General features: G+C 42.2%; 1 protein-coding gene across 3 annotated transcripts in view; it reads left to right on the forward strand.

Moving 5' to 3' along the window:
• Positions 1 to 25,253, forward strand: part of pde8a (phosphodiesterase 8A) — a 124,378-nt gene that overhangs the window by 91,930 nt on the left and 7,195 nt on the right. For all 3 annotated transcript variants that reach the window (XR_005941435.1, XM_041174879.1, XM_041174880.1), the window contains 6 exons: positions 2,965 to 3,010; positions 7,330 to 7,465; positions 9,803 to 10,001; positions 12,079 to 12,296; positions 14,784 to 14,922; positions 24,928 to 25,095. Coding sequence is in view for 2 of the 3 variants with exons in the window: in XM_041174879.1 (XP_041030813.1) it covers positions 2,965 to 3,010; positions 7,330 to 7,465; positions 9,803 to 10,001; positions 12,079 to 12,296; positions 14,784 to 14,922; positions 24,928 to 25,095 (906 nt within the window). In the remaining variant the exon portion in view is untranslated. The remainder of the gene's footprint in view (positions 1 to 2,964; positions 3,011 to 7,329; positions 7,466 to 9,802; positions 10,002 to 12,078; positions 12,297 to 14,783; positions 14,923 to 24,927; positions 25,096 to 25,253) is intronic.

The raw sequence follows: 25,253 nt of genomic DNA on the forward strand, positions 1-25,253 counted from the left end.
GTTCAGAAGATTGTGGGCCCAATACTCCAGAGGCTTGACCATAAGGATCCAGGCTGACACTGCAGTGCAGTACTGAGGGAGTGCTGCACTGTTGGAGGTGCAGTCTTTCAGATAGAATGTTCAACTGAGATCTGTATGTCCTCCAGTGGACGTAAGAGATTCCATGGCACTATTTTGAAGAAGAACAATGGAGTTGACCCCTGTGACCTTGCCAATATTTATCCCTCTACTAAAAAAAAATGTAGTTATCACCACAATGCTGTTAATGGGATCTGGCTGTGCGGAAATTGGCTGCCACATTTCCTGCAACAATGACTATACTTCAAAAGCACTTCATTGACTGTAAAGCACATTAGGATGTTCATGGTTGTGAACAGCAGTATATAAATGCAAGTCTCTGTCTTTCTTATTCTCTAGCTCCCAATTCCACACTTTAGTCTCCATTTTCCTACATCCAAGCCAAGGTTCAGTGTTTAGTGGCAGAATTTTTAAAATGTGGACAAACTGGTGATTTGCGTCCCACTGCAGTGCAGAGCTCCAGATCGTTGGGCTGAATGGTCTCCTTCTGGGCTGTATCTTAATCTTCTGTGATTTTCAAGAATGTGTCTCTGCAGGTTCTGCTTAACAATTTGAGCTCCCTCTTGAGGAGTCAGCCACCAAGTGTGAGGTTGTTACTGTTGAAGTATGCTGTCAACTCCTTTTACTTTTGTAGGCCCTCATTTTTCTATTCTGGAGCTTGAATACCCATCTAAAGATGGTGTACCAACTGCATCATTAAATGTAAGCAGTTTTCTGTCATGGGAGGAAGAAGAACATTAGTGAGGTTTCTTGATCCTGATTGTTATTGGGTGACCCCTGCTTCTTGTGTCTAGGGACCTGATGAGAAGAATATTGACCCCTCCACAGTCAAACAATATGCAACTCTTTTTGTCTAGGCTTAAACATGAAAAATGACTTCAGTAAGGTCTTGGAGGGCCGAAGAGACCAAGGGCGATATGGCAGCAAGCACCAGTACTTCAGCAGAAGGGGGGTGGGGGAAAAGGGGTAAGAGATGTCACTATAAATATTACCTCATTAGATCTCTGACCAGCCAGATGCACAGTGTGGGGCAGCTGGATTTCTCGTTGAGCAATTGGCATTTAGATTTGATTATCACAAGGGGACCAACATCGAGTCAAACCTGAAATGTAACACCAGCGCATTTCTTTCAGAATGTTGAGGATGAGGCTGATTTATATCAATTATTCTTTTGAGAAGGCTGACTTGAGATTGAAATGTGATCAGTGGGCCTTCAGTGGTTTTGAGTTTCCAGATGTTACGGTCTCTGTTTTTAAAGAAAACTCACTGAGGGTTTATTTAATATAAATAATTGGAGGAGATGTGAAGCATTTAACTGTTGCATATTGTATGACCCCCAATTCTGCTGAAATGAGCAGCTACTGCTGTGACTAACACATTCAGACACGGACTGCAGAACCATTCCCTCAAAATCCCATTAGCTGGGCTCCCAAAATGACCACTCACTGGCACTTGTCCAAGACAAAATAAAAAATTTACTAAACAAGAGAAGAACTCATGGCATTGGGAGTAACATGTTCGTGGGGATAAAGGATTGGTTAGTTCACAGGAAGTAGAGAGTAAAGAAAGCACGTGGAATGCTTTCCTTTATTGGACGAAGTATAGAATACAAAAGCAGGGGTGTAATGCTGAAACTGTATAAAATGCTGATTTGGCCACAGCTGGAATTTTATGTACAGTTCTGGTCACCACATTACAGGAAGGATATAAGTGCTCTGGAGAGAGTAGAGGGCAGATTTACAAGAATGTTGCCAGGGCTTGAAAATTGCAGCAATGAGGGAAGATTGAAAAGGATAGGGTTATTTTCCTTCGAACAAAGGAGGCTGAGGGGTGACCTGATCTGAGGTGTACAAATTTGAGGGCCTGGATAGGGTAGACAGGAAAGACGTGTTTCCCCAAGCTGAGGGGTCAATTACCAGGGGCCATAGATGTAAGGTGATTGATAGAAATTTAAAGGGGACGTGAGGAAAAAAATTTTCACCCAGAGGGTAGTAGGCGTCTGGAGTTCGCTGCCTAAATTGGTGGAAGAGGCTAAAATGCTCAACTCCTTTAGAGGGTACCTGAATCTGCATCTGAAGTGCTGTAACCTGCAAGGCTATGGACCAGCTGCTGGAAAGTGGGATTAAAATGAGTGGATAGTTTCTTTCTTTTCTGGCCAACGCAGACACAATGGGCTGAATGGCCTCTTTTTGTGCCGTAACTGTTCTGTGGAACTAATGGAGTGCCACAGGGATCAGTGCTGGGGCCTCAACTATTTACAATCTACAGTAATTATTTGGATGAAGGGTCAGAATATATTGTAGCCAAATTTGCTGAAGACAAAGATTGATAAGAAAGCAAGCTGTGAGGAGGATACAAAGAGCCCATAAAGGGATATAGACAGGTTAAGTGAGCGGACAAAAAATTTAGCAGATGGAGTATAATGTGGGAAAATGTGAGGTCCACTTTTTCAGGAAGAATAGGAAAGCAAAATATTATTAAGTGGAGATAGAGTGCAGAACTCTGCAGTGCAGAGGGATCTTGGTGTTCTTGTACATGAATGATAAAAAATTAGCATGCAGGCACAGCATAGTCTTTAGAATTCTCTTCCTCAGAGAGCAGTGGAGGCTAAGCCATTGAATGTATTCAAGGCTGAGTTAGACAGATTTTTGATCGACAAAGGAGTTAAGGGTTATGGGGGGCAGGCAGGAAAGTGCATTTAAGGCCACATTCAGATCAGCCATGATCTTATTGAATGGTGGAGCAGGCTGGAGGGCCCAAATGGCCTCCTACTCCTTTCTCATGATCTCATTCTTATAAACATGACAGGCATGAAATTGGAGGCTATTGTAACAACTTATTGGTAATAGCGTGACTGCTCTAATTCTCCTCTCTCGCTACCTGCAGGACGGTTTGCGGAGACTGTCTGGAAATGAATATATCTTCACCAAAAGTAAGTTGGCCTTGCTTCCAGCTAGAGTTGACCATTGGGAGTTCATATCCGATTCTGGGAGACAGTTTCTCATAAGTGGATTTTATTGTCTTTCAATTTTTAATTTGTAAGTGTTTGTGCAATAAAAGAAGAGGAGAAGGCTATTAGCCCCCCCCAAGTCTGTTCTGCCATTCGTTAGATTATGACTGATCTGTAACTGACCTCATTTACCTGCCTTTGCTCCATATCCCTTGATACCCTAACCTAATATATTGATCTCCGTCTTCAGCCGTTGGGAAGAACATTCAAGATTTCCACTATCCTTTGTGTGGACAAAAAGTGCTCACTCCTAAGTGACCTCGCACTAATTTTAAGATTATGCCCCTTGCTGTGAAATCCCTGTTAGAAAAAATCAGTTCTTTGCATCTACCCAATTGAACGCCTTAAAGAAAAACAACGTATTGTATTGTTTTAGTGCCTTTAATGTGATAAAATGTGCTATGGTGCTTCTCAGGAACATTATCAAACAAAATATGACACCATGCTACCTAAGGAGATATTGGGTCAGATGACCAAAAGCTCGGTTTTAAGGAGTGTCTTAAACGAGGAAAGTGAGACAGAGAAGTTTAGGGAGGGAATTCCAGAGTTTAGGGTCCAGTCAGCTGAAGGAGCAATTAAAATCACGGATTCTCAAGAGCCCAGAATTGGAAAAGAGCAGATATCCGAGGGTTGTGGGCTGGCAGGGATTAAATAGATAGGGAGCGGTGAGGACAACGATGGATTTGAAAATGAGATTGAAAATTTTAAAATCAAGATGTTGCTTGACTGAGAACCAACATAGGTCAGCAAACACGGCGGGGTGATAGGGAAATGGGACTTGCTGCAAGTTAAAACGCAAGCAACAGAGTTTTAAATGACCTCAAGTTTATAGAGGATAGATTGTGGGCAACCAGCCAAGACTGTGTTGGACTAGTCAAACCTAGAGACGTGAATGAGGGTTTCAGCAGCAGATGTGTAAAGGCAGAGGGGAAGTTGGGTGATGTCATGGCAGTGAGAATAGACGCTCTTAGTGATGGCACAAATATATGGTCGGTAGCTTATCTTGCGGTTTAACATGACAGCAAGGTTGTGAACAGTCTGGTTTAATATCAGATTGTTGCCAGGGAGATGGATGCAGTTGGTAGCTAGGGAACATAGTTTGGAGCAAGAAACAAAAACAATGGCTTCAATCTTCCCATTATTTATTTGGTGTAAATTTTTGTTCATCCAGCATTGGATGTCGGATAAGCAGCCTGATAATTTAGCAAAAGCAGAGGAGTCAAGGGAGGTGGTGGTGAGGTAGAGCATGTGAAACTAACATTCCTACAGATGATGTTGCTGAGGGGCAGCATGTAGATGAGAAATAGGAAGGGGCCAAGGATAGATCCTTGGGGACACCAGAGGTAACCATTTGGGCACAGGAAAAAAAAGCTATTGCAGGTGATACCCTGGCTACAATTAGAAAAAAATGGAACCCCATGAGAGCTGTCCCACCCAACTGGATGACCATGGAGAGGTGTTGTTGGAGGATGGTGTGATCAACCTTATAAAAAGCTACAGATAGGATGAGAAGGGAAAGTTAACCTCTGTCACAGTTGTATAGGATGTCATTTGTGACTTTAAGCTGTTTTGGTACTGTGGCAAGGGTGGTAACCTGATTAGAGTGATTCAAATGTGGAGTTCCAGGAAAGATGAACACAGGTTTGTGAGGTGACAACGCATTCAAGGATTTTGGAAAGGAAAAGGAGATGGGACAGTAGTTTTTGCAAAGGCATTGGGGTCAAGAGTTTCTTTTGTATTGAGGAGAGAGCTGATAATAGCAGATCTAAAGGAGAGAGGGACAACACCTGAAGAGAAAACCCATTAACTATCTTGGCTTAAAATTCCTTGATTAGGTCACCTATAACCTTCTAAACTCAAAAGTTTATGCAACCTACCTTCATATGTAACTTTAAGTCCCAGTGGCATTCTAGTGAATCTGCACTACAACCACTTAAAAAGGCAATATGTTCTCCCTGAGGTCAAAAACTGAACACAGTATCCCATCTGGAATGTGACCAATACTTTGTACAACTCAAGCATCACCACCTCAGTTTTGTATTCTAGCCCCCTGAGATGAGGACCAATATTTCCATATGCCTTTTCAATTACATTTGTCCACTGACATTTAATGATTTACATACTTAGACATCAAAATCCCTTTGCTCCTCCACAGTTTCTAGTCTCGAACATAACAGGAATAGGTTATTCAGCCCCTCTGGCTTGTTCTGCCATTTAGTAGCTCATGTCTGATTTGTATATTTAACTCTATCTGCCTTGGTTTCATAACCTAAGATTTTTGTTAGGTAAAGGTTTTATCAGTCTTGGTTTTAAAATTTTCAATTGATCAAGCCCCTCAAGGTTTTTAGAGGAAGAGTTCCAGATATTGCCTACTTATTTCCCCCTTGTTCTGGGCACTCAGAGGAAACATTCCCTCTACTTTATCCTTTGATCTTAAATACCTGAATTGGATCACCCTTTAATCCTCCATATTCAGGGAATACAATCCGAGCCGATGCAACTTGTCCTCATAAATTAACCCTTTTAACTCCATATTATCCTGGTGAATATTGCTGCACAGCATCCAAAGCTGGTATATCCTTTAAGGCATGGTTGGCAGAATTCAATGCACCAGAGCTCTGTACATACAGCTGAAAGATCGCTTCAACCCCTTTGTTTTTAAGCCCTCTTGGAGATAAAGGCCAACATTCCACCAGCCCTTTTAATTATTTTGTACTTATTCATGAGTTTGATGATATCTGTACTTGGATTCCTCAATCACAATACTAAAACATTCTACAATAGCAAAATGTTGCAGATGCTGGAAATCTGAAATAAAAAAAAAGAAAATGCTGGAAATGCTCATTCTGCAATCCTGATGAAAGATCACAGATCTGACATGTTTGCTCTGTTTCTCTCCCAGCAGATGTTGCCAGACCTGTTGAATATTTCCAACATTTTTATGTTTTTATAGAATCATAGAATGGTGACATTACAGGAGGCCACCATTCGGCCTGATGTCTGTGTTGGCCTTCTGAGAGGGCAATCCACCTCGTGCTACTCCCCTACCTTTTCCCCTTAGCCCTGCAAGTTTTTCCTTTGCAGATAACGATTTAATTCCCTTTAGAAAGCCTCCACCACACTCCAGAGCCTAACCACTCACTGCATGTAAAAGCTTTTCCTCATGTCACCGTTGCTTCTTTTACCAGTTTCCTTAAACCTGTGCTCTCTGGTTCTCAATCCTCCTACTAATGTGAACAGTTTCTCCCTATCTACTCTGTCCAGATCCCTCACGATCTCCTCTCAGCCTTCTCTTCTCCAAAGGGAGCAATCCCAACTCCTCCAATCTATCGATGTAAATTGCTCTGCTTATCCACATTCCCAGCTCCTTGCTACTCTGATCTACCTTGCTGGTCCAGAGAGGTTGATCTCTCGCTTTCCCATGTTGAACTCCATCTGCCACAGCTTTGCCCACTCACTCAATTCCTCTTAACTTTTAGCTCTTATTTACATCATTTACTGTGGTACTTAAACTAGTGTTATCAGGAAACAAATATACAGTGCTCTAATCCTTTACCTAAACTGTTTAGGAATATACTGTAAAGCTATGGGCCCAGTACAGATTCTTGGAGGGAACACCACTAATCACATCCCGTCACCTTTGAACCTGTACCCATTACCCCTACATTCTGTATCCTACCTCCTAACCAATTCTAATCCAAACCAATAAGTTGTCTCCAATTGTGTTCTCATTTTCATTAACAGTGTTGTATATGGGACCTTCTCAAATACCTTCTGGAAATCCATATAAAAAACATTCTGTTTGGTTTGTTAGAGATTACTTTCCGAAAATGGAATAATGCTGGTTCTCTCTGGCTCATTTTTGTTCAAATGCTTGTTACTCTTACCCTAATAACAGACACCAGTAACTTCCCCACAGCTGACCTTAGACTAATAAGCCTAGAATTTCCTAGTTTCTCTCCAATTGTGCTTACATAATGGAGTGACAATATTCATCATTAATAAAATATTCTGATTTCTATTTCTCAAGATCCAAAGTGCATGACCTCACTTCCCCATATTGAGCTCCCATCTGTCAATGTCCCTCAGTAACTTCCTGCTCCCATCTGGACAACTTGCTGTGTATTCCTCACTTAGTGTCATCTATAAACTAGAACTATATATAACTATTCCTTTGATGATTTTTGTGTGGTTTATTATGATGTTCCTTTGCTTATTTTCTTTATGTCTTTCTCCCTCAGATGCCCACACTACTCTCACTCATCTTCATATTCCTGTCTCGCTCCATGATATCCCCCCAAGGATAACTGAAACGATGGAAAATGAGGATTCCTGGGACTTTGATATATTTGAATTGGAGGCTGCAACACACAAAAGGTAAATTTAAATTATCAGAGCAATAAGCAGATTGGGGAGAGACTAGAGATTGATGACAATTGGATGTCAAAATGCAGCTGTCGAGTTAATTCTTTGCGGAATTGGAATGTCACAGTTCAGCTAATATTTTTGGAAAAATTTTGAAAGGGTTATTGGTTGAGGAGTGAATGAGACCTGAATACTAGGAAGTATATAAATGGGAATGAAGATGAGTGATATCCTGCAGATCTGTCACTGCAGCAATAGAACAGACCCGCCTGAAACAGGGTCAATAAAATGTGCCTGAGTCAGGAATGGGTTCAGTTTCTGATCTTCCATTGAGAAACAGGCATGTGAACTGGAAGGTTTCTATTGACTCAGGTGGCGACTGATTGCACAGAGGTTCCTATTGTTTCACTGGGTGAAGATGATTCTGACAAGAGGTTGTCTTTGTGACCTTAGTAAATTTGCAGCAGGGTTTATACCAAAGTTTCACTTTTCATTTCATCAGTGGAACCATTCCTGACTCTCATATTTTTAACACCTGAGTCTGGTGGGCATGGTCCATGCCTGTCTCTGCCCTTGCCCCGGTGTCCCCTGCCCTGGTGGTGCCTGCTGCTGCCCCCATCAACCCCGCCCCTGTTACAGGCTTGATCATTCCAATGCTCTCCTGGTTGCTGTCCCACTTTTTACCCTCTGCAAACTGCAGTTCATCCAAAGCTCCTCTACCTATATTCTAACTCTCACCAATTCTCATTCACCAATCACTCCTGTGCATACTGACCTACACTGGCTAGTTACAGAATCATGATTTTTTTTCTAGATTTTCCTCCCTATACATGCCTTAATCTCCTTAGTGGTTCATTGTCAAAGTCTGTTTGATTACAGTGCTGCTGCAAAGCACCTTGAAACATTTACTATGTTAACAGTGCTGTATAAATGCAAATTGTTGTCTTTCATGGTAACATCAGTCTCATTTCTACGTACCTCACACTTTGATTCTTCTAATTCTAGCCTCTAGAACACCCTTGATTTTAATCACAACGCCATTGGCAACCAGGCCTTAAGTTACCCTGGGTTCTATGGTCTGGAATTTCCTCTCTAATCCTCTTCACCCTCACTGTCTCTCCGTCCTCCTTTAAGATGCTCCTTAAAAATTCACATCTACCAAGCTTTGGCCGTTTTCTCTCATATTACCTTACATGCTTCAGTATCAAATATCGCTGCTGTGAAGCACCTTGGAATGTTTTATTCCATTGACAGATCTGTAGAAATACAACTTGGTGTTTATCGTAACATGGGCCCTGCCCTTTCCAAATATGCATTGTGGTATGGTTCTGTGCAGAACATGTTTCCCAATAACTAGTGGTTATTTTCACTCAAACTTAGCAATTGCATTCCATCCTTCATTAACAGTAGATACCCAAATACCCAGCACACCTTGAATGTGGCAGTGTGAAACCTGGAACAAACTCTGGCCCAAGTGGAAATCATTTCTGAACTCGTGATTGGATTACTGCTTTCTAATCCTTGGTACTACTTATTAACCATATTCAAGTTGAATATGGCCAAACATGCAAGGTAATCAGTATTCAGCCTTGAGGCTGCTTAGAGTTTGCAAATTGAACAGACCTGTTGTTTGGATGTGATAACTATCTCCTTGTGCATCAATGTAATAGGAACAGTGTCAGTATAATTAACTTCCATTCGCAGCTCTATTTATTGTAAGAAATTTTGAAGGCAACACTTATTTGAATTTTGGAATGCTGATTAATACATGACGATTCGATGTTGATTGACTAGCCAAGTTAGTGAGCTGATCTGCATCACTGAGCAATAGAACTCTTGGCTTGTTGCCTCTATGTGTTGGGTGAATTGTTGGCCAGAAATTTACATGGCAGGTTGCATCTCCTGGGAAAAGGATCCTTGGTGGAATCCATCTGATGTCCTGACGCATTAGTCCCACTGACATTGCACTGTCTACGTACAGAGTAGGGAGATGAAGTGCCACAGTAAAAGTCTCTACCCATTATCAGGAACAGAAGCAGGGAAAGTGCTGAAGCCTTAATGTTTTTAAGTTTACATTTTTTAAAAACAACATTGTACTAAAATTATTAGTCTTTTTCTTGAGCTTCGCAGAAATGCTAGGACTCCATGAAGCAAGGTTACCCTATCATGCCTCTGATACTGCTCTCGAATCACTTAGAATCAAGAATGTGACTTGTGGTTAGGAGGAGGAAGAACAGGAAGAGATTTCATCTGAAAAATGACACGTGTGGATATGCCCAGCTCTTGGTCCATGACAAAATAAAACCTGTTAGCTGGAATCCTCTCTAAACCTCTCACCTTTTTCTCTAGGCCTCTGGTCTACCTTGGATTGAAAACATTTTCACGCTTTGGAGTCTGTGAATTTTTAAACTGTTCTGAATCAGTATTACGGTCCTGGTTACAAGTTATTGAAGCAAATTACCACTCCTTGAATTCCTACCACAACTCAACGCACTCTGCAGATGTGCTGCATGCAACTGCTTATTTCCTTTGTAAGGAAAGAGTTAAGGTGAGTTGGGTGTTTTCTAAAAAGAGAATTTCCTTTCCTCCTACTCCCAGTGACCCACCTCAACTTAGGACAAAGATATGGATTTTGAAAAAAAAATTTCTCCAGATATGGGCTGTAAGAATCCTGGGAAATCCCAAATTGGGCTGTCTTGTTAATTACCTGTCTTGCTAATTAAAAACTAATTTATGTACCAGGTATCCACACTTCTTTGTAAGATTCAGTTTATCAGTGACATTAATGAGCTTTTTTTTATCCTTCCTTTGTAATACACTTTAGGTAAGAGAGGCTGAGTGGTGACTTGATGGGCAATTATGGTTTGGGTCTTTGTTGATCAAGTGTATTTTACCCCAAGATTTTGGAATGGTCCAATCATTTCAAAAAAAACCTAAGAAATCTAGCAAGATGTGCAAATAAGCAGCCTTCTGCAAGAACTAAAAGATAAACACCGAGCAGAACCTGAAGCCCAGATGTGTATTGAGCCCAAAGAACATAGCTGAGTACCGAGGCCACTGAGCTTTTCTTGCTTTAGTCAAGCTTAGCATTGAAGTATTTGAGTTGATGGAAGCCTGAGCTTAAGAAGTCAGAGATTGAGCAGATGGTTAAATGGCATCTTTTGTAGTTGGGTTGTTTAAATAATAACAAGCTACTGATTGGTTTAAACCAGTCTCCCATAGGCTTTGCTGTGTAAAGAAAGTCCATGAGGAGATTCCCCAAGCACAGAAATTATGGAGAACTCGCCTGATATTGACTGATGTTATGTTACCTGGAGCATGACCAGGGAGCAGTTATGTGGATGTTGTGCTTCTAACCAGAGTGTAATGGTAATACTGTTGTGCTTTAATACCACTGCTCAGATATTAGTATGTGTGAAGTCTTTCTTATACTGAATAAAATATAACTACTGTCACCAATAAGAGTTATCACTTTGAATGATTTTAGAACTTGAGAATAAGAGTTAAACAGTTAATTAATTCTGGTATTCCCAACTCCAACAAAATATTGCTTGAAACGTCAGCATTTATTGTCTATTTCTAGTTACCCTGAGCAGATGATGTTGGACTTTCTTGAACTGCTGCAGTCACTGTTGGTGATAGTGCTCCCATAATGGGAAGTTCTGCAATAGAAGCTGACTGCAGAGATATTAAATATTAGTTGGACCACAGCTTGAGTAGTGTGTACAGTACTGGTCGTCACCACCTTACAGGAAGGTTGTGGTTGCACTGGAGAGGCTGCAGATGAGATTTACAAGGATGTTGCCAAGACTGGAAACTTTTAGCTATGAAGAAAGAATTGGGTAGGCTGGGATTGTTTTCCTTGGAACAGAAGATGCCGCAGTCTATAAAATTGAAGGGCCTGGATTGAATAAATAGAAACTCTATTTACTTTGGCAGAGGACTCAAAAACCAGGGGGCATCAATCTAAAGAAATTGGTAGAAAGATCATAAAGGAGATGGTGAAACATTTTGTCACCCAGATGGTGATGAGAGTCTGGAACTTAATGCCTGAAAAGGTCTAGAGGCCGAAACTCATCATGTTGAATAGGAGAGATAGCAGAAAATAGCCCTTTGGCCCCTCGAGCCTGTTTTACCATTCAATACAATTATGGTTGACCTGGTTCACTTTCCTACTTGTCCTCCCATAACGTTTGACTCCCTTAAAAGTACTTGGATGTCCAAATGAAGAACTGTGAGCTGCAGTACTGCATCCATAGCAGTGGAAGATGGGATTAGGCTGGGCAGCTGGTCTTCATCTGGCACAGACACAATGGGCTGAATAGCTGCCTCCTGTTCCATAAGGTTTCTATGATTCTAGTCATACTGTACAAAATGAATTTGTTAGCTTTCATCAAAATTAGCACAAAGGTTCTTTTATGTGCAGATAATTATTCTACGCATCCACTTGTGTTCTGACTACCCTGCCTGTACTCTCCGGGGCATCATTCTGAGCTGGATTGCAGTAACACGTTAACTGCCCTCATCCCATTGAGAAATAAATCTGCTTTATTGTTTAAATTTTGCATTCATTGTTCAGCCAAGAGCATCTTCAGATTGTTTTCAACACTTTGTCCATTTTTCAGCAAAGCTTGGACCGAACTGATGAGGTGGCAGCTCTCATTGCAGCCACAGTACATGATGTTGATCACCCCGGCAGAACAAACTCTTTCCTGTGCAATGCAGGCAGTGAACTGGCACTCCTTTACAACGATACGGCAGTGCTGGAGAGCCACCATGCGGCACTGGCATTCCAACTGACTACACGGGATGACAAGTGTAACATCTTCAAGAATATGGAGAGGTAAGGAGTCTGAAACCCATTCAAAAAGGGCCCGATTCTTGGTTGCACTTGGAGATTTGCTTTGCTATTTTTAGCAGTAAAGGCTCTTGGGATGAAAATTGCTCTTAACATTTATGCTGCAGTTTAAATGGAGGAAGACCCATGAGAGAAGTTGGGGGCAAACCAAGAACAGAGGAAGTATAGAATGAATCACATTTTGACTTGCAATCACAATATGCTTAGTATGCTTAGACCTATCGTCCTGATGTTTGGTTTTTTGACGAAAACACAAGCTCCAGGTGGGTTAACTGATTATTTGCAGCATAAGCTACTGCAAGGTGTTTTAGAAATCATACCTTTATAAAAATATATTTTTAAAGATAAATTTAAGAACCAAGGGTGCCTCACCAGTGATGAGCTCGCTCTTTGACAGCCTGAGTCTGTACCTGTTGCTTTGATCTTGTGTAGCTCAATTTGAACATCACCCTCATGATCACATCTTGTGTTTGAGCTGTAAAAGTGTGATCAATGTTGTAATTTGTGAAATTTGTGGCAGCCAATTTGTGCCATAAGTCCCATAAACAGCAGTGAGATAAATGATTGGATTATTTTCAATGATGTGGGTTGAGGGATGCATATAATCATGCCCATTTCACTGATTTCTGATAGTTGGGAAAAAATCAGGAGATGTGGAAGCACGGTTTAAAATAAATAGTTTAACAGAAGAGGAAATGATAGAAATATTAGCATAGCATGCTTGGAGAAGAGTAACATACTTGTGTTGGAAGCATTTGCTTTTAATGCTGTTAATTCCAGCTGCCAAGAATTCCGGGTTAATTCCAGCTGCAGGAAGCCACAGGGCTTTGCTTCTTTAGCAGCCTTATTGTATAAATCCTACCTGAGGAAACTAGGGAAAATAGGGAAGCATTGTGGAAGGAGGAAAAGAGATGTAGCACTAAGCTTATAATTCAGTTTAAATTTCATAATCTCACTCAACCCACAGAGCTGTCTTGTGCACGAGATAGAGCTGTTATCCTAATGCAGATGGGGTGTACTTTATAGGATGATATTACCCTGCATGTGTGACCTGTGGCATATCTGACTCCACATTGCTCGGTGAGTTAATGTAGAGGAGGCTGCAGCTTGGACCTGGCCTGTGTATAACTGAGACTGGCAGAAGAGACTGCATTGTTATGTAGATGACTATGCAGAGTATAAGGGCTGTTTAATGAATATTTGCAGTGCCTCTGTTGAGAGCAATACAATCTTAAAGAAGGGCGTATCCAGGCTATTATAGCTAGGAATTGTCTAGGGAAGCAAGCTCTTGCACCGTCAGTTCCAGATTTCAACTGTGGAGCCAACACACAAAGGGGAAGCAGAGTCTTTACTCCTTACCAAGAGGATGGGAAATGTGTAGCCAGAAATTTCCAGTCAGGCTGCTCTACTGACCAATAGCTTAATTTACCATTGACTGAAGAAGCGGTCTAAATGAGTAAAACACTCAAAAGGGGAAGTGTTTTTCCCCATCTTATTGATGCTTAAATAGCAGTTTACAATCTTAAGCAGCCAGAATTATTTTGTTCACATTTCCTAGCTGTTGCTGTTATTGTGACACATTCACTCTGTGACTGGGCATTGGAAGTTCCTTCACCCTCCTTCTACCCAAAACATTCCCCAGACCCCCATTGTTCATGCTGGGAGGGAGGAGTTACTGAACTCCTTGCCTGAGTGAGCTGAGCTACCAGCGCTGAAGAAACAGTCACTAATTGAGTGTTTTAGCTAAATCATTAGATTCCAGTGCTAATGTGTTTTGCGCAGTTAGCACTTCAAGTCCCAGTTCCCATGGTGCTGCTACCTTCTCAATCGGCTGAAATAATGTATCTAATAAAGCCAATTAATCTTGCTGTGTCTTCTCATGACAATTTGATGTTGGCTTTTATTTGTACTTTTGGGCATTAGATATAACTCACCAGTGTTTCAAGACCAAGTTAAAGACTTGTGGTTTTACTCTTAGGTGTTGCTGCAGATGTGATTATTCCAATGCTTGCATCCTTCGTAAACTTCAGCTCATCCAAAACTCTGCTGTCCATATCCTCACTCACCCATCACCTCTGTGCTTGCTGAACTATATTCACCCAGTCTACCAACACCTCGATGTTAAAATTCTCACCATTCTGTGCAAATCCTTCCATGGCCTCGCCCCCTCCTATCTCTGTAGCCTCCTCCAGCCCCACAACCTTCCAAAATCTTTGCATTCCTCCAATTCTGCCCTTGAGAATCTGCCCTGCTCCCTTTGCAGTGCCTTCATCCTAATCTCTGGAGTTCTGCTCCTAAACTCCTCTGCCTGTGCACCTTTAAAATGCTGCTTAAAACATACCTTTTAGTCACCTGTCCTAATATCCCTACGTGGCTCAGTATCTGATAATGCTTCTTGAGTCGTTTCCTTACATTAAAGATATGATATAATGCACATTTATTGTTGAATTAAGATTGAATTTTTTTGGGCAGGAATGAATACCGGACACTCCGACAAGCTATTATCGACATGGTCCTTGCAACAGAGATGACAAAACACTTTGAACACGTCAACAAATTTGTAAACAGCATCAACAAGCCTTTGGCTGGACTGGAGGAGAATAGTTCTGGGGTAAGAATTGGGAGACATTCTGTGATGTCCAGAACTGCTCATAATAGGATTGCAATATGATGTGACAGGTTAAGTGGCAGCAGTGCTTTGTGTACTGTGGTGAAACACTCTAGAATCTTTATAGTGCAGGAGGAGGCCATTCGGCCCATCAAGTCTATAATGGCTTTCTGAAAGAGCATTCTACCTAGTCCCACTCCCCTGCCTTATTCCCGTAACCTTGCCCATTCTCTTTTTTTCAGGCAGCAATCCAATTCCCTTTTGAATACCTTGATCGAACTTCCAGCACCCTCTCAGGAAGTTCGTTCCAGACTCCAACCATCCTCTGGGTGAATAAACTTTCCCTCACATCACATTTACTCCTTTTGCCAATTATGTTGATCTGTACCCTCTAGTTCTTGATGTTCCCATGAATGGGAACAGTTTCTCCCTATTTACCCTGTCCATACCCCTCAGGATCTTGAATACCTCTATCAAGTCTCCTCTCAACTGTCTTTTCTCCAAGGAAATCAGAAACTATCACCCTCTGGATTGTGGTATGGTCAGCTTTAACTGGAGCTGGTAGCCACATCTCAATGGACTAACTGTAAATGTTCTACAATATAAGGAATTGAATTTCTTAGTATTTAGTTTCCACCATTCACTCACCCAACTCCTTCCACCCCTCTTCTCCACCTGCCCCCCCACCACCCCACTTCCCAGCCCACCAACCCCCCCAAAAAAACGAAAGATGACAGCAGTTCAGGGTCTCTCAAATGCAGCTGCTGAATTTCCACAATAAATGGAGGAAGTTTGCATTAGTGCGAATTCTGGCAGCTCTGTGTTTGTAGCTGAGATTGGACCAGCGATGGTTAAAAACGGCCAAGGCCTGGGGAAAGGCATTGGACTCTGCAGAACGTTATAGACAGCCTTTAGTTTGCACGCCACAGAGAAGAAAATCCCGATGTTAGTGATCAAAATAATTTATGATGTTTAAATATTTATCCAAAAGCTAGATATTTAGATTTCTAAATAACAATGATGGGCATCTTAACTGACAGCAGAGGTGATCATGTAACAAGTCATTAGGTTAACACTTATTTTAAAAAAAACTGAAACCTGCCATCTTACCTAATCTGGACCTTACCTAGTCTAACCAATGTGGTTGACTCTTAACTGTCCTCTAACGTAACCTAGAGTACTTCGCAGTTGTGTTAAAGCACGACAAAGAATAGCACTGCAGTGGTTCCAGTAGAAGGCCCACCACCACCACCACATTGTGGCAGCTAGAAATGCTGGTCTGGTCAGTGACACTGAAATCCTTGGTTTTGGCTACATTCACTTCTTCAACGAGGATGTCACCTAAAGGTTTTGGGGATGCCCTTTGCTATGCTTCAAACTTTTCCAGATACACTCATTTCCAATGCAAAATTCACCTCCTGGAGAAGTCTCGAAACAGCAGTGAGACCGTTTGCCCAGAGCAACCTGGGACAGCGTACCTATTTGATTTTCCGAATTGATGTACCATTTCCCAGTCAACACTCCCATGACTTTAGACAATTTCAAACACTTAATTCTGAAAAGCAAACTAAGCTGCTGAATTAGTTTGTCCACAAAAAGAAGGCATTTCTCAATGGCTGACACAAATATTGACAACTTTGAACCTGTTAATGGAGGTTAAAATGATTTCCTTTGTCTATCATTTATTTTAAAGATTTACAATAGGTGAGCTCATCTCAATGAAAAGTCACCTGATCTGTACTTATTGGTTTTTCCCAACATTATATAGGTGTGCTAGTCGGATGAATGCCATAACTGACTGATATATGCAAAGTAAATAAAAAACAGAAAATGTTGGAAGTACTCAGCAGATCAGGCAGCATCCGTGGAGTGAGAAACAATTAATCTTTCAGGGTGATGACCTTTCATTAACATTAAGATTAACTCTGTTTCTCTTCAGAGATGCTGCCTGACTTGCTGAATATTTCCAGCATTTCCTGTTTTCATTTCAGATTTTCAACGCCCGTAGCATTTTGCTAATGTGCTGTGGTATATGCAAAATGTCTGATTCTTACATCTGCAAAACTCTTTGAAATGTCATCTCTCCCTTGGGAAAATAGGATGCCTCATTGAAGAAGTTCCATATCTGCATATGGCCACTTCTTGTATCTGTATCGAGTGCTTTCTTTATTCAAACTACCCTAATCACCTGGGATTAGATAGGCCCGGCAGAGAAACAGGTCATTTGACCTAACCAGTCCATGCTGCAATTTATGCTCCACTCAAACCTATATATATATATATATATATATATATATATGGATAAAAACAAAAAACTGCGGATGCTGGAAATCCAAAACAAAAACAGAATTACCTGGAAAAACTCAGCAGGTCTGGCAGCATCGACGGAGAAGAAAAGAGTTGACGTTTCGAGTCCTCATGACCCTTCAACAGAACTGAGTGAATATTAGGAGAGGGGTAAAATATAAGCTGGTTTAAGGGGGTGGGGGAGGTGGTTGTAGGGACAAGCAAGCAGTGATAGGAGCAGATAATCAAAAGATGTCACAGACAAAGGAACAAAGAGGTGTTGAAGGTGGTGATATCTAAACGAATGTGCTAATTAAGAATGGATGGCAGGGCATTCAAGGTACAGCTCCAGTGGGGGTGGGGTGGAAAGACTAGCAGAGCATAAAAGATTTAAAAATAATGGAAATAGGTGGGAAAAGAAAAAACTATATAAATTATTGGAAAAAACAAAAGGAAGGGGGAAGAAACGGAAAGGGGGTGGGGATGGAGGAGGGAGTTCAAGATCTAAAGTTGTTGAATTCAATATTCAGTCCGGAAGGTTGTAAAGTGCCTAGTCGGAAGATGAGGTGCTGTTCCTCTGGTTTGCATTGGGCTTCACTGGAACAATGCAGCAAGCCAAGGACAGACATGTGGGCAAGAGAGCAGGGTGGAGTGTGAAAATGGCAAGCGACAGGGAGGTTTGGGTCTTTCTTGCGGACAGACCACAGGTGTTCTGCAAAGCGGTCGCCCAGTTTATGTTTGCTCTCTCCAATGTAGAGGAGACCACATTGGGAGCAACGAATGCAGTAGACTAAGTTAGGGGAAATGCAAGTGAAATGCTGCTTCACTTGAAAGGAGTGTTTGGGCCCTTGGACGGTGAGGAGAGAGGAAGTGAAGGGGCAGATGTTGCATATTTTGCGTGGGCATGGGGAGATGCCATAGGTGGGGGTTGAGGAGTAGGGGGTGATGGAGGAGTGGACCAGGGCGTCCCAGAGGGAACGATCCCTACGGAATGCCGACGGGGGGGTGAAGGGAAGATGTGTTTGGTGGTGGCATCATGCTGGAGTTGGCGGAAACGGTGGAGGATGCTCCTTTGAATGCGGAGGCTAGTGGGGTGATAAGTGAGGACAAGGGAGACCCTATCATGTTTCTGGGAGGGAGGAGAAGGTGTGAGGGCGGATGCGCGGGAGATGGGCCGGACACGGTTGAGGGCCCTGTCAACGACCGTGGGTGGAAAACCTCGGTTAAGGAAGAAGGAGGACATGTCAGAGGAACTGTTTTTGAAGGTAGGATCATCATAACAGATGCGATGGAGGCGAAGGAACTGAGAGAATTCCTTTTATCTTGTCTCATCTAAATCAACATTGTTACCCTTTATTCCCTTCTGCCTCTTATACTTGTTTAGGGAGGCACTGGCGTAGTGATGTTGTCACTTGTCTGGTAATCCAGAAACCCAGGGTAATGCCCGGGTTCAAATCCCACCACGGCAGATGAATGCAATAAAAATCTAGAATTAAAAGCCTAATGATGACCATGAAATCATTGTCGATTGTCGTAAAAACCCATCTGGTTCACAGATGCCAGTCTTCAGTCAATTTGATTCATTCCATGTGACATTAAGAAACAGCTAGAGGCACTGGATACTGCAAAGGCTGTGGGCCTTGACAATATTCCGGCAATAGTATTGAAGACTAGCGCTCCAGAACAGAGCGCCTAGTCAAGCTGTTCCAGTGCAGCTACAACACTGGCATCTATTCGGAAAATTGCCCTTGTACACTAAGAGCAGGACACGTCCAACCCGGCCAATTACCACCCCATCAGTCTACTCTCAGTCATCAGTAAAGTGATGGAAGGGGTCATCTGCAGTGCTATCATGGTTCTTGCTTAGGAATAACCTGCTCACTGATGTTCAGTTTGGGTTCTGCCAGAGCCACTCAGCTCCTGACCGCCTTACAGCCCTGGTCAGGAACTGAGTGGACAAAAGAGCTGAATTCAGCGAGGCCCACATCCCATGAATGAATAAAAAATAAGATCTCCCATAAGGCCCCAAGTGGGGATGTTCCACTGATGGTTGCACAACGTTCAGCACCATTCATGACTGCTCAGATACTGAAGCTGTCCATGCCCAAACGCAGCAAGACCTACTCAATATCCAGGCTGGTGCTGACAAATGATAACATTTGCACCACACAAGTGCCAGACCAACTTCAACAAGAGAATCTAACCATCACCCCTTCACATTCAATGGCATTACCATCATTAATCCCTGACTATCAACACCCTGGGTGTTATCATTGACCAGAAACTGAACTGGACCAGCCATAAAATACTGTGGCTACATGAGCAGGTCAGAGGCTAGGAATCCTGCAGTGAGTAACTCACCTCCTGACTCCCCAAAGCCTGCCCACCATCCACAAGGCACAATTCAGGAGTGTGATGGAATACTCCCCACTTGCCTGCATGAGTGCAGCTCCAATAACTCTCAAGAAGCTCAGTACCATCCAGGACAAAGCAGCCCACTTGATTGGCACCCCTGCCATAAAATTCATTCCTTCCACTACCATGGCAGCAGTGTGTACCAAGTCCAGGATGCACTGCAGGAATTGCCAAGGCTCCTTAGACAGCACCTTCCAAACCCACGGCTGCTACCATGTAGAAGGACAAAGGCAGCAGATCCTTGGGAATGCCACCACCTAGAAGTTTTCCTCCAAGCCACTTACCATACTGTCTTGGAAATATATCACTGTTCCTTCACTGTTGCTGGGTCAAAATCCTGGAACTCCCTCCCTAACAGCAGTGTGGATGTACCTATACCACATAGACTGCAGCGGTTCAAGAAGGCAACTCACCACCACCTTCTCAAGGGCACTTAGGGATGGGCAATAAACGCTGGCAGAGCCAGCGACGCCCACATCCCATAAATGAAAAAAGAGTTTCCGCTTAAACGCATGGTAGCACATTCCACGTTTTCACCACTCTTTGGGTAATGAATGTTATTCTGAATTCTCTGTTGGATTTCTTGGTGACTTCCTTAGTTATAATTAACCTTTAGTTATAAGTTTTCACAATAAAACAGAATCACAGAATCTTTGCAGTGCAGAAGGAGGTCATTCTGCCCATCAAGCCTGCACTGGCTCTCTGAAAGGGCATTCCACCTAGTCCCACTCCCCTGCCTTATCGCCATAACCTTGCACATTCTCTTTTTTCAGGTAGCAATCCAATTCCCTTTTGAATACCTCGATTGACACTGCCTCCACCACCCCCTCAGGAAGTTTGTTCCAGATTTCAACCATCCTGTGGGTGAAAAAACTTTCCTCACATCACTGTTACCCCTTTTGCCAATTATTTTGCATCTCTGCTCTAGTTCTTGATGCTCCCTTGAGTGGAAACAGTTTCTAACTATTGACCCTGTCCATATCCCTCAGGATTTTGAATACGTCTATCAAGCCTTCTTTTCTCCAATGGAAACAGCCCCAGCCTCTCTAATCTATCTTCATAATTACAGTTCTTTATCCCTAGAATCATTCTTGTGAATCTCCTCTGTACTCTCTCCAATGCCTTCACATCCTTCCTTGAGTATGGTGCCCAGAACTGGACGCAGTACTCCAGATGAGGCCTAACTAGTGTCTTATACAAATTTAACATGACTTCCTTACACTTGTACTCAAAGCTCCTATTAATAAAGCCTGAGATACTATATGTTTTATTAACTGCTCTCTCAACATGCCCTGCCATCTTCAAAGACTCATGTACATATATGTCTCTTGATTCCTGCATCTCCTTTAGAATTTCTCCCTTTATTTCATACTATGCCTTTATATTGTTCCTGCCAAAATGAATCGCCTCACACTTCTCCACATTGAACTTCATCTGCCACTTGTCTGCCCAATCCACCAACATGTCCATGTCCTTTTGAAGTTCAGGACTATCCTCAACACAGTTGACAAGTTTCCAATCTTCATTTCATATGTAAATTTTGAAAGCATGTCCTGCATATCACAGTCTAGGTCATTAATATATATCAGGAAGAGCAAGGGTCCCGACACTGACCCCTGGGGAACTCCACCACAAACTTTCCTCCAATCTGAAAAATATCCATTAACTGGTACTTTGTTTCCTGTCACTCAGCCAATTTCTTATCCAAGTGCCTACTTTCCCTTTTATTCCATGAGCTAGAATTTTTCTCTCAGGTCTGTTGTGGCACTATAACAAATACCTTTTGAAAATCCATGTACACCACATCAACAGCATTGCCCTTATCAACCTTCTCTGTTACCTCCTCAAAAGCTCCAGCAAGTTAGTTAAATATGATTTTCCCATAATGAATCCATGCTGGCTTTCCTTAATTATCCTGCACATGTCTAAATGACTATTTATTTCGTCCTGAAGTATAGTTTCCAGAAGTTTCCCTACCACTGATCTAAAGGTCGAACTGACTGTCTGTAGTTGCCGGCTTTATCCTTGCATCCCTTTTCTGAACAAGGGTGTAACATTTGCAATTCTCCAGTCTTCTGGCACCACTCCTGTGTCTAAGGAAGACAGGATGATTATCACTAGTGCCTCTGCAACTTCCACACTCACTCCCCTCAGTACCCTTGGATGCATCTCATCTGGTCCTGATAGCTTATCTATTTTAAGTAAAGATAGCCTTTCCAGCACCACCTTCTCAATTGTAAATTCTCCTCGTGCATCAGTTATCTCCTCTCTCACCTCGGCCAAGGTAGCATCTTTTTCCTTTGTAAAAATGGAAGCAAAGTATCACTTAATAGCTCTGTTATTTCTCCAGCCTCCACGTGTCTGTCCCCTTTTTTTGTTCCTAATCATCCCTACTTTTTCTTTTAACCATCCTTTTATTATTTACATGCTTATAGAAGACCTTGGGATTCCCTTTTATGTTAGCTGCCAGCTTCTTTTCATGCTCTCTCCTTGCTTTTCTTATTAGCTTTTTCACTTTCCCTCTGGTCCTTTTATATTCAACCTAATTCTCCATTGTATTTTTTACCTGACGTCTATTGTGCACACACTTCTTTCTTTTCATCTTCACTCCTCTTTTTCTCTCTCTCTCTCTCTCTCTCCATCCAGGGTACTCTGGATTTATTTGTCCTGTCTTTACCCTTCAAGGGAATATACCTTGACGTTGCCTGTAATACTGTTTCTTTGAAGAAGTCCCATTGTTCAGCCACTGTCTTTTCTGCCAACATTTGATTCCAACTTATTTGACTCATACATTGTCATCCCATCAAAGTTGGCTTTCCCCCAGTTAATTATCCGTGCTCTGGATTGTTCCCTGCCCTTTTCCATGGCCAACTTAAACCTTATGATACAATGGTCACTGCCCCCTAGAGGCTCTCCCACTGATATTTGATCCACTTGGGCCAACTCATTCCCCAGAACCAAGTCCAACAGTGCCCACAATCTCACTGGACTGGAAACATACTGCTGCAGAAAATTACCTTGAACACATTACAGGAACTCTCACCCCTCTTGTCCATTTGTACTATTCCTATCCCAGTCTATATTTGGATAATTGAAGTCCCCCATCATAGTTACTCTATAATTCTTGCACCTCTCTGTAATTTCTTTGCAGATTCGTTTCTGTGCACTCCTTCCACTAGTTGGTGGCCTATATAATACACCAATCAATGTTATTGTACATTTTTCATTCCTTGCCTCCAGCCAGAGAGATTCTGTCTGTTAACCCCCCCCCCCCCCCGTACCGTAATGCCATCTTTAACCAATACTGCCACCACCACCTACACACACACACACACACACAACTTTTTTCTTTTTTCTGTCTTTCCTAAACACCTTGTACCCAGGACTATTTAACGCCCAGTCCTGCCCTTGTGTGAGCCAGGTCTCTGTTAAAATAGAAAACAGGAGCGGGAGCCGGTCATTCGACCCTTTGAGCCTGCTTTGCCATTCAATATGACCATGGTTGATCCTTTATCTCACCACCGTACTCCCGCTCTCTCCCCAAACCCTTTGATGCCTTTAGAGTCCAGAAATCTATCTCTTTCCTCCTTAAATATATTCAGTGACATGACCTCCACAGCTTTCTGTGCTAGAGAATTCCACAGGTTCACCACCCTCTGAGTGAAGAGGTTTCTCCTCATCTCAGTCCTAAATGGTCTACCCCATATCCTGAGACTGTGACCCCTTGTTCTAGACCCACCCCAGCCAGAGGAAATATCTTCCTTGCATCCAGTCTGTCCACCCCTGTCAGAATTTTATATGTTTCAATAAGATCTCCTCTCGTTCTTCTAAACTCCAGTAAACACAAGCCTAGTCGGCCCAACCTCTTCTCATATGACAATCCTGCCATCCCAGAAATCAGTCTGGTGAACCTTCTCTGCACTCCCTCTATGGTAAGTATATCCTTTCTTAGGTAAGGAGACCAAAACCGCGCACAGTACTCCAGGGTCTCACCATGGCCCTGTACAGCTGCAGTAAGACATCCTTGCTCCTGTACTCAAATCCTCTCGCAATGAAGGCCAACATATCATTTTCCTTCTTAACTGTTTGCTGTACCTGAATGCTTGCTTTCAGTGATTGGTGTACAAGGACACCCAGGTCCCTTCGTACATCAACATTTCTCAACCTTTCACCACTTTCCCAATCTATCACCAAATAATATCATAATTCCGTTTGTCAGCCTGTGCCTATAGTTCACCAATCTTATTAACCACACTGCATGCATTCACATACATGCACATGAACCCTAATTTTAGGCTTTTTTACTTTCTCCCTTATTCTGACCCCATCTAAGAGGAGTATTATTGCCTACTCTAATTCTATCAAACTCTCCAAGTATTTTATTTATCTTGATACTACTCTCTGATGTATCCTCCTTATCAGTTAATATTTCTAATCAGCGTTCTTTGTTTCCATACTATCAAAAATTTTCATCATTTTAAAGACCTCCAGGTCACTCCTCAATCTTTCAAGAGAAAAGAGACCCAGTCTATCAATCCTTTCCTGATATGTATAACCTTTTGATGGTTGTACCCTCTTTGTAAATCTTCTGCGCCCTCTCCAGTGCTTCTATACCCTTTGTGATAAATCGTGACCAGAACTATATGCTGTACTGTTGTGTGATCTAATCAAGGTTCAGTACAGGTACAGTTTTGTACTTTTCAAGTCTGTCCCTCTAGAAATAAAACCTAGCGTCTGGCAGATTTTTATGGCCTTGCTGACCTGTGGTGCAACTTGTAGTGATTGTTGTATTTGTATCTCAAGATCAGATTATGTTGCCCAGTTAATTTCATCTGCCACAGTGTTTTTATTGATTTATTGCCGCACTTCGCATGGCTATTATTAATCAGTTGTTCTGGCTTCATTCCGGTATTTTTTGAGCAAAGCCAGAAGTACAGAAGCCAACTCATGAGTTTCAGAAATCGTCGAGAGTGGCAGCGGGTTGTGTTTTTCCAGCCCCCTCCTTCCACCTCACCTCGCAGAGAAATTTGCATCTCGATGAAGTGACAACCTGTCTCCAAATTTCTGTACTCCTGTCAGGAAGGTGGGTGATGAGGGTGCAGCATGTGTTCAGTTGGCATTAATGCTCAAAATTCAGGTTTATATATTTGCTCGTACCTTGGTTTCAGACACTATTTCAGCAACCAGTGACAGTGTGTTAGAAATGAAACTAAGCTAAAATGGTTCCCACCCATCTCATCCTTGTCCTTTGAGTGCTGTCTGTTTTGTTCAGTTCTGTGCAGTATGCTCTCACTGTTTCCATTACAGAATGGTGGCAGTAATGAAGATCCGTGTAATATCATCCTCACCTCCCCTGAAAACCGAATTCTAATCAAACGTATGTTGATAAAATGTGCGGATATCTCCAATCCCTGCCGACCCCTGGACCTTTGTATCGAGTGGGCTGCACGTATTTCAGAGGAGTACTTTGCTCAGGTGAGAGGCTAATTTTTTTATTTACTTTCTCTCCTTGTCCTCAGAAGTTGATCATATTAAAATATTGTAAACTAAGTTGTTTGGCAGTACAGAACTTGAGCATTGTTTGAAAAAAAGTGACATGTCTAAGCTTTTTGCCTTGCAATCATCAGGACACT

The sequence above is a fragment of the Carcharodon carcharias genome, chromosome 26 (genome assembly GCF_017639515.1).
Source record: "Carcharodon carcharias isolate sCarCar2 chromosome 26, sCarCar2.pri, whole genome shotgun sequence".
In the NCBI taxonomy this organism is placed as follows: Eukaryota; Metazoa; Chordata; class Chondrichthyes; order Lamniformes; family Lamnidae; genus Carcharodon; species Carcharodon carcharias.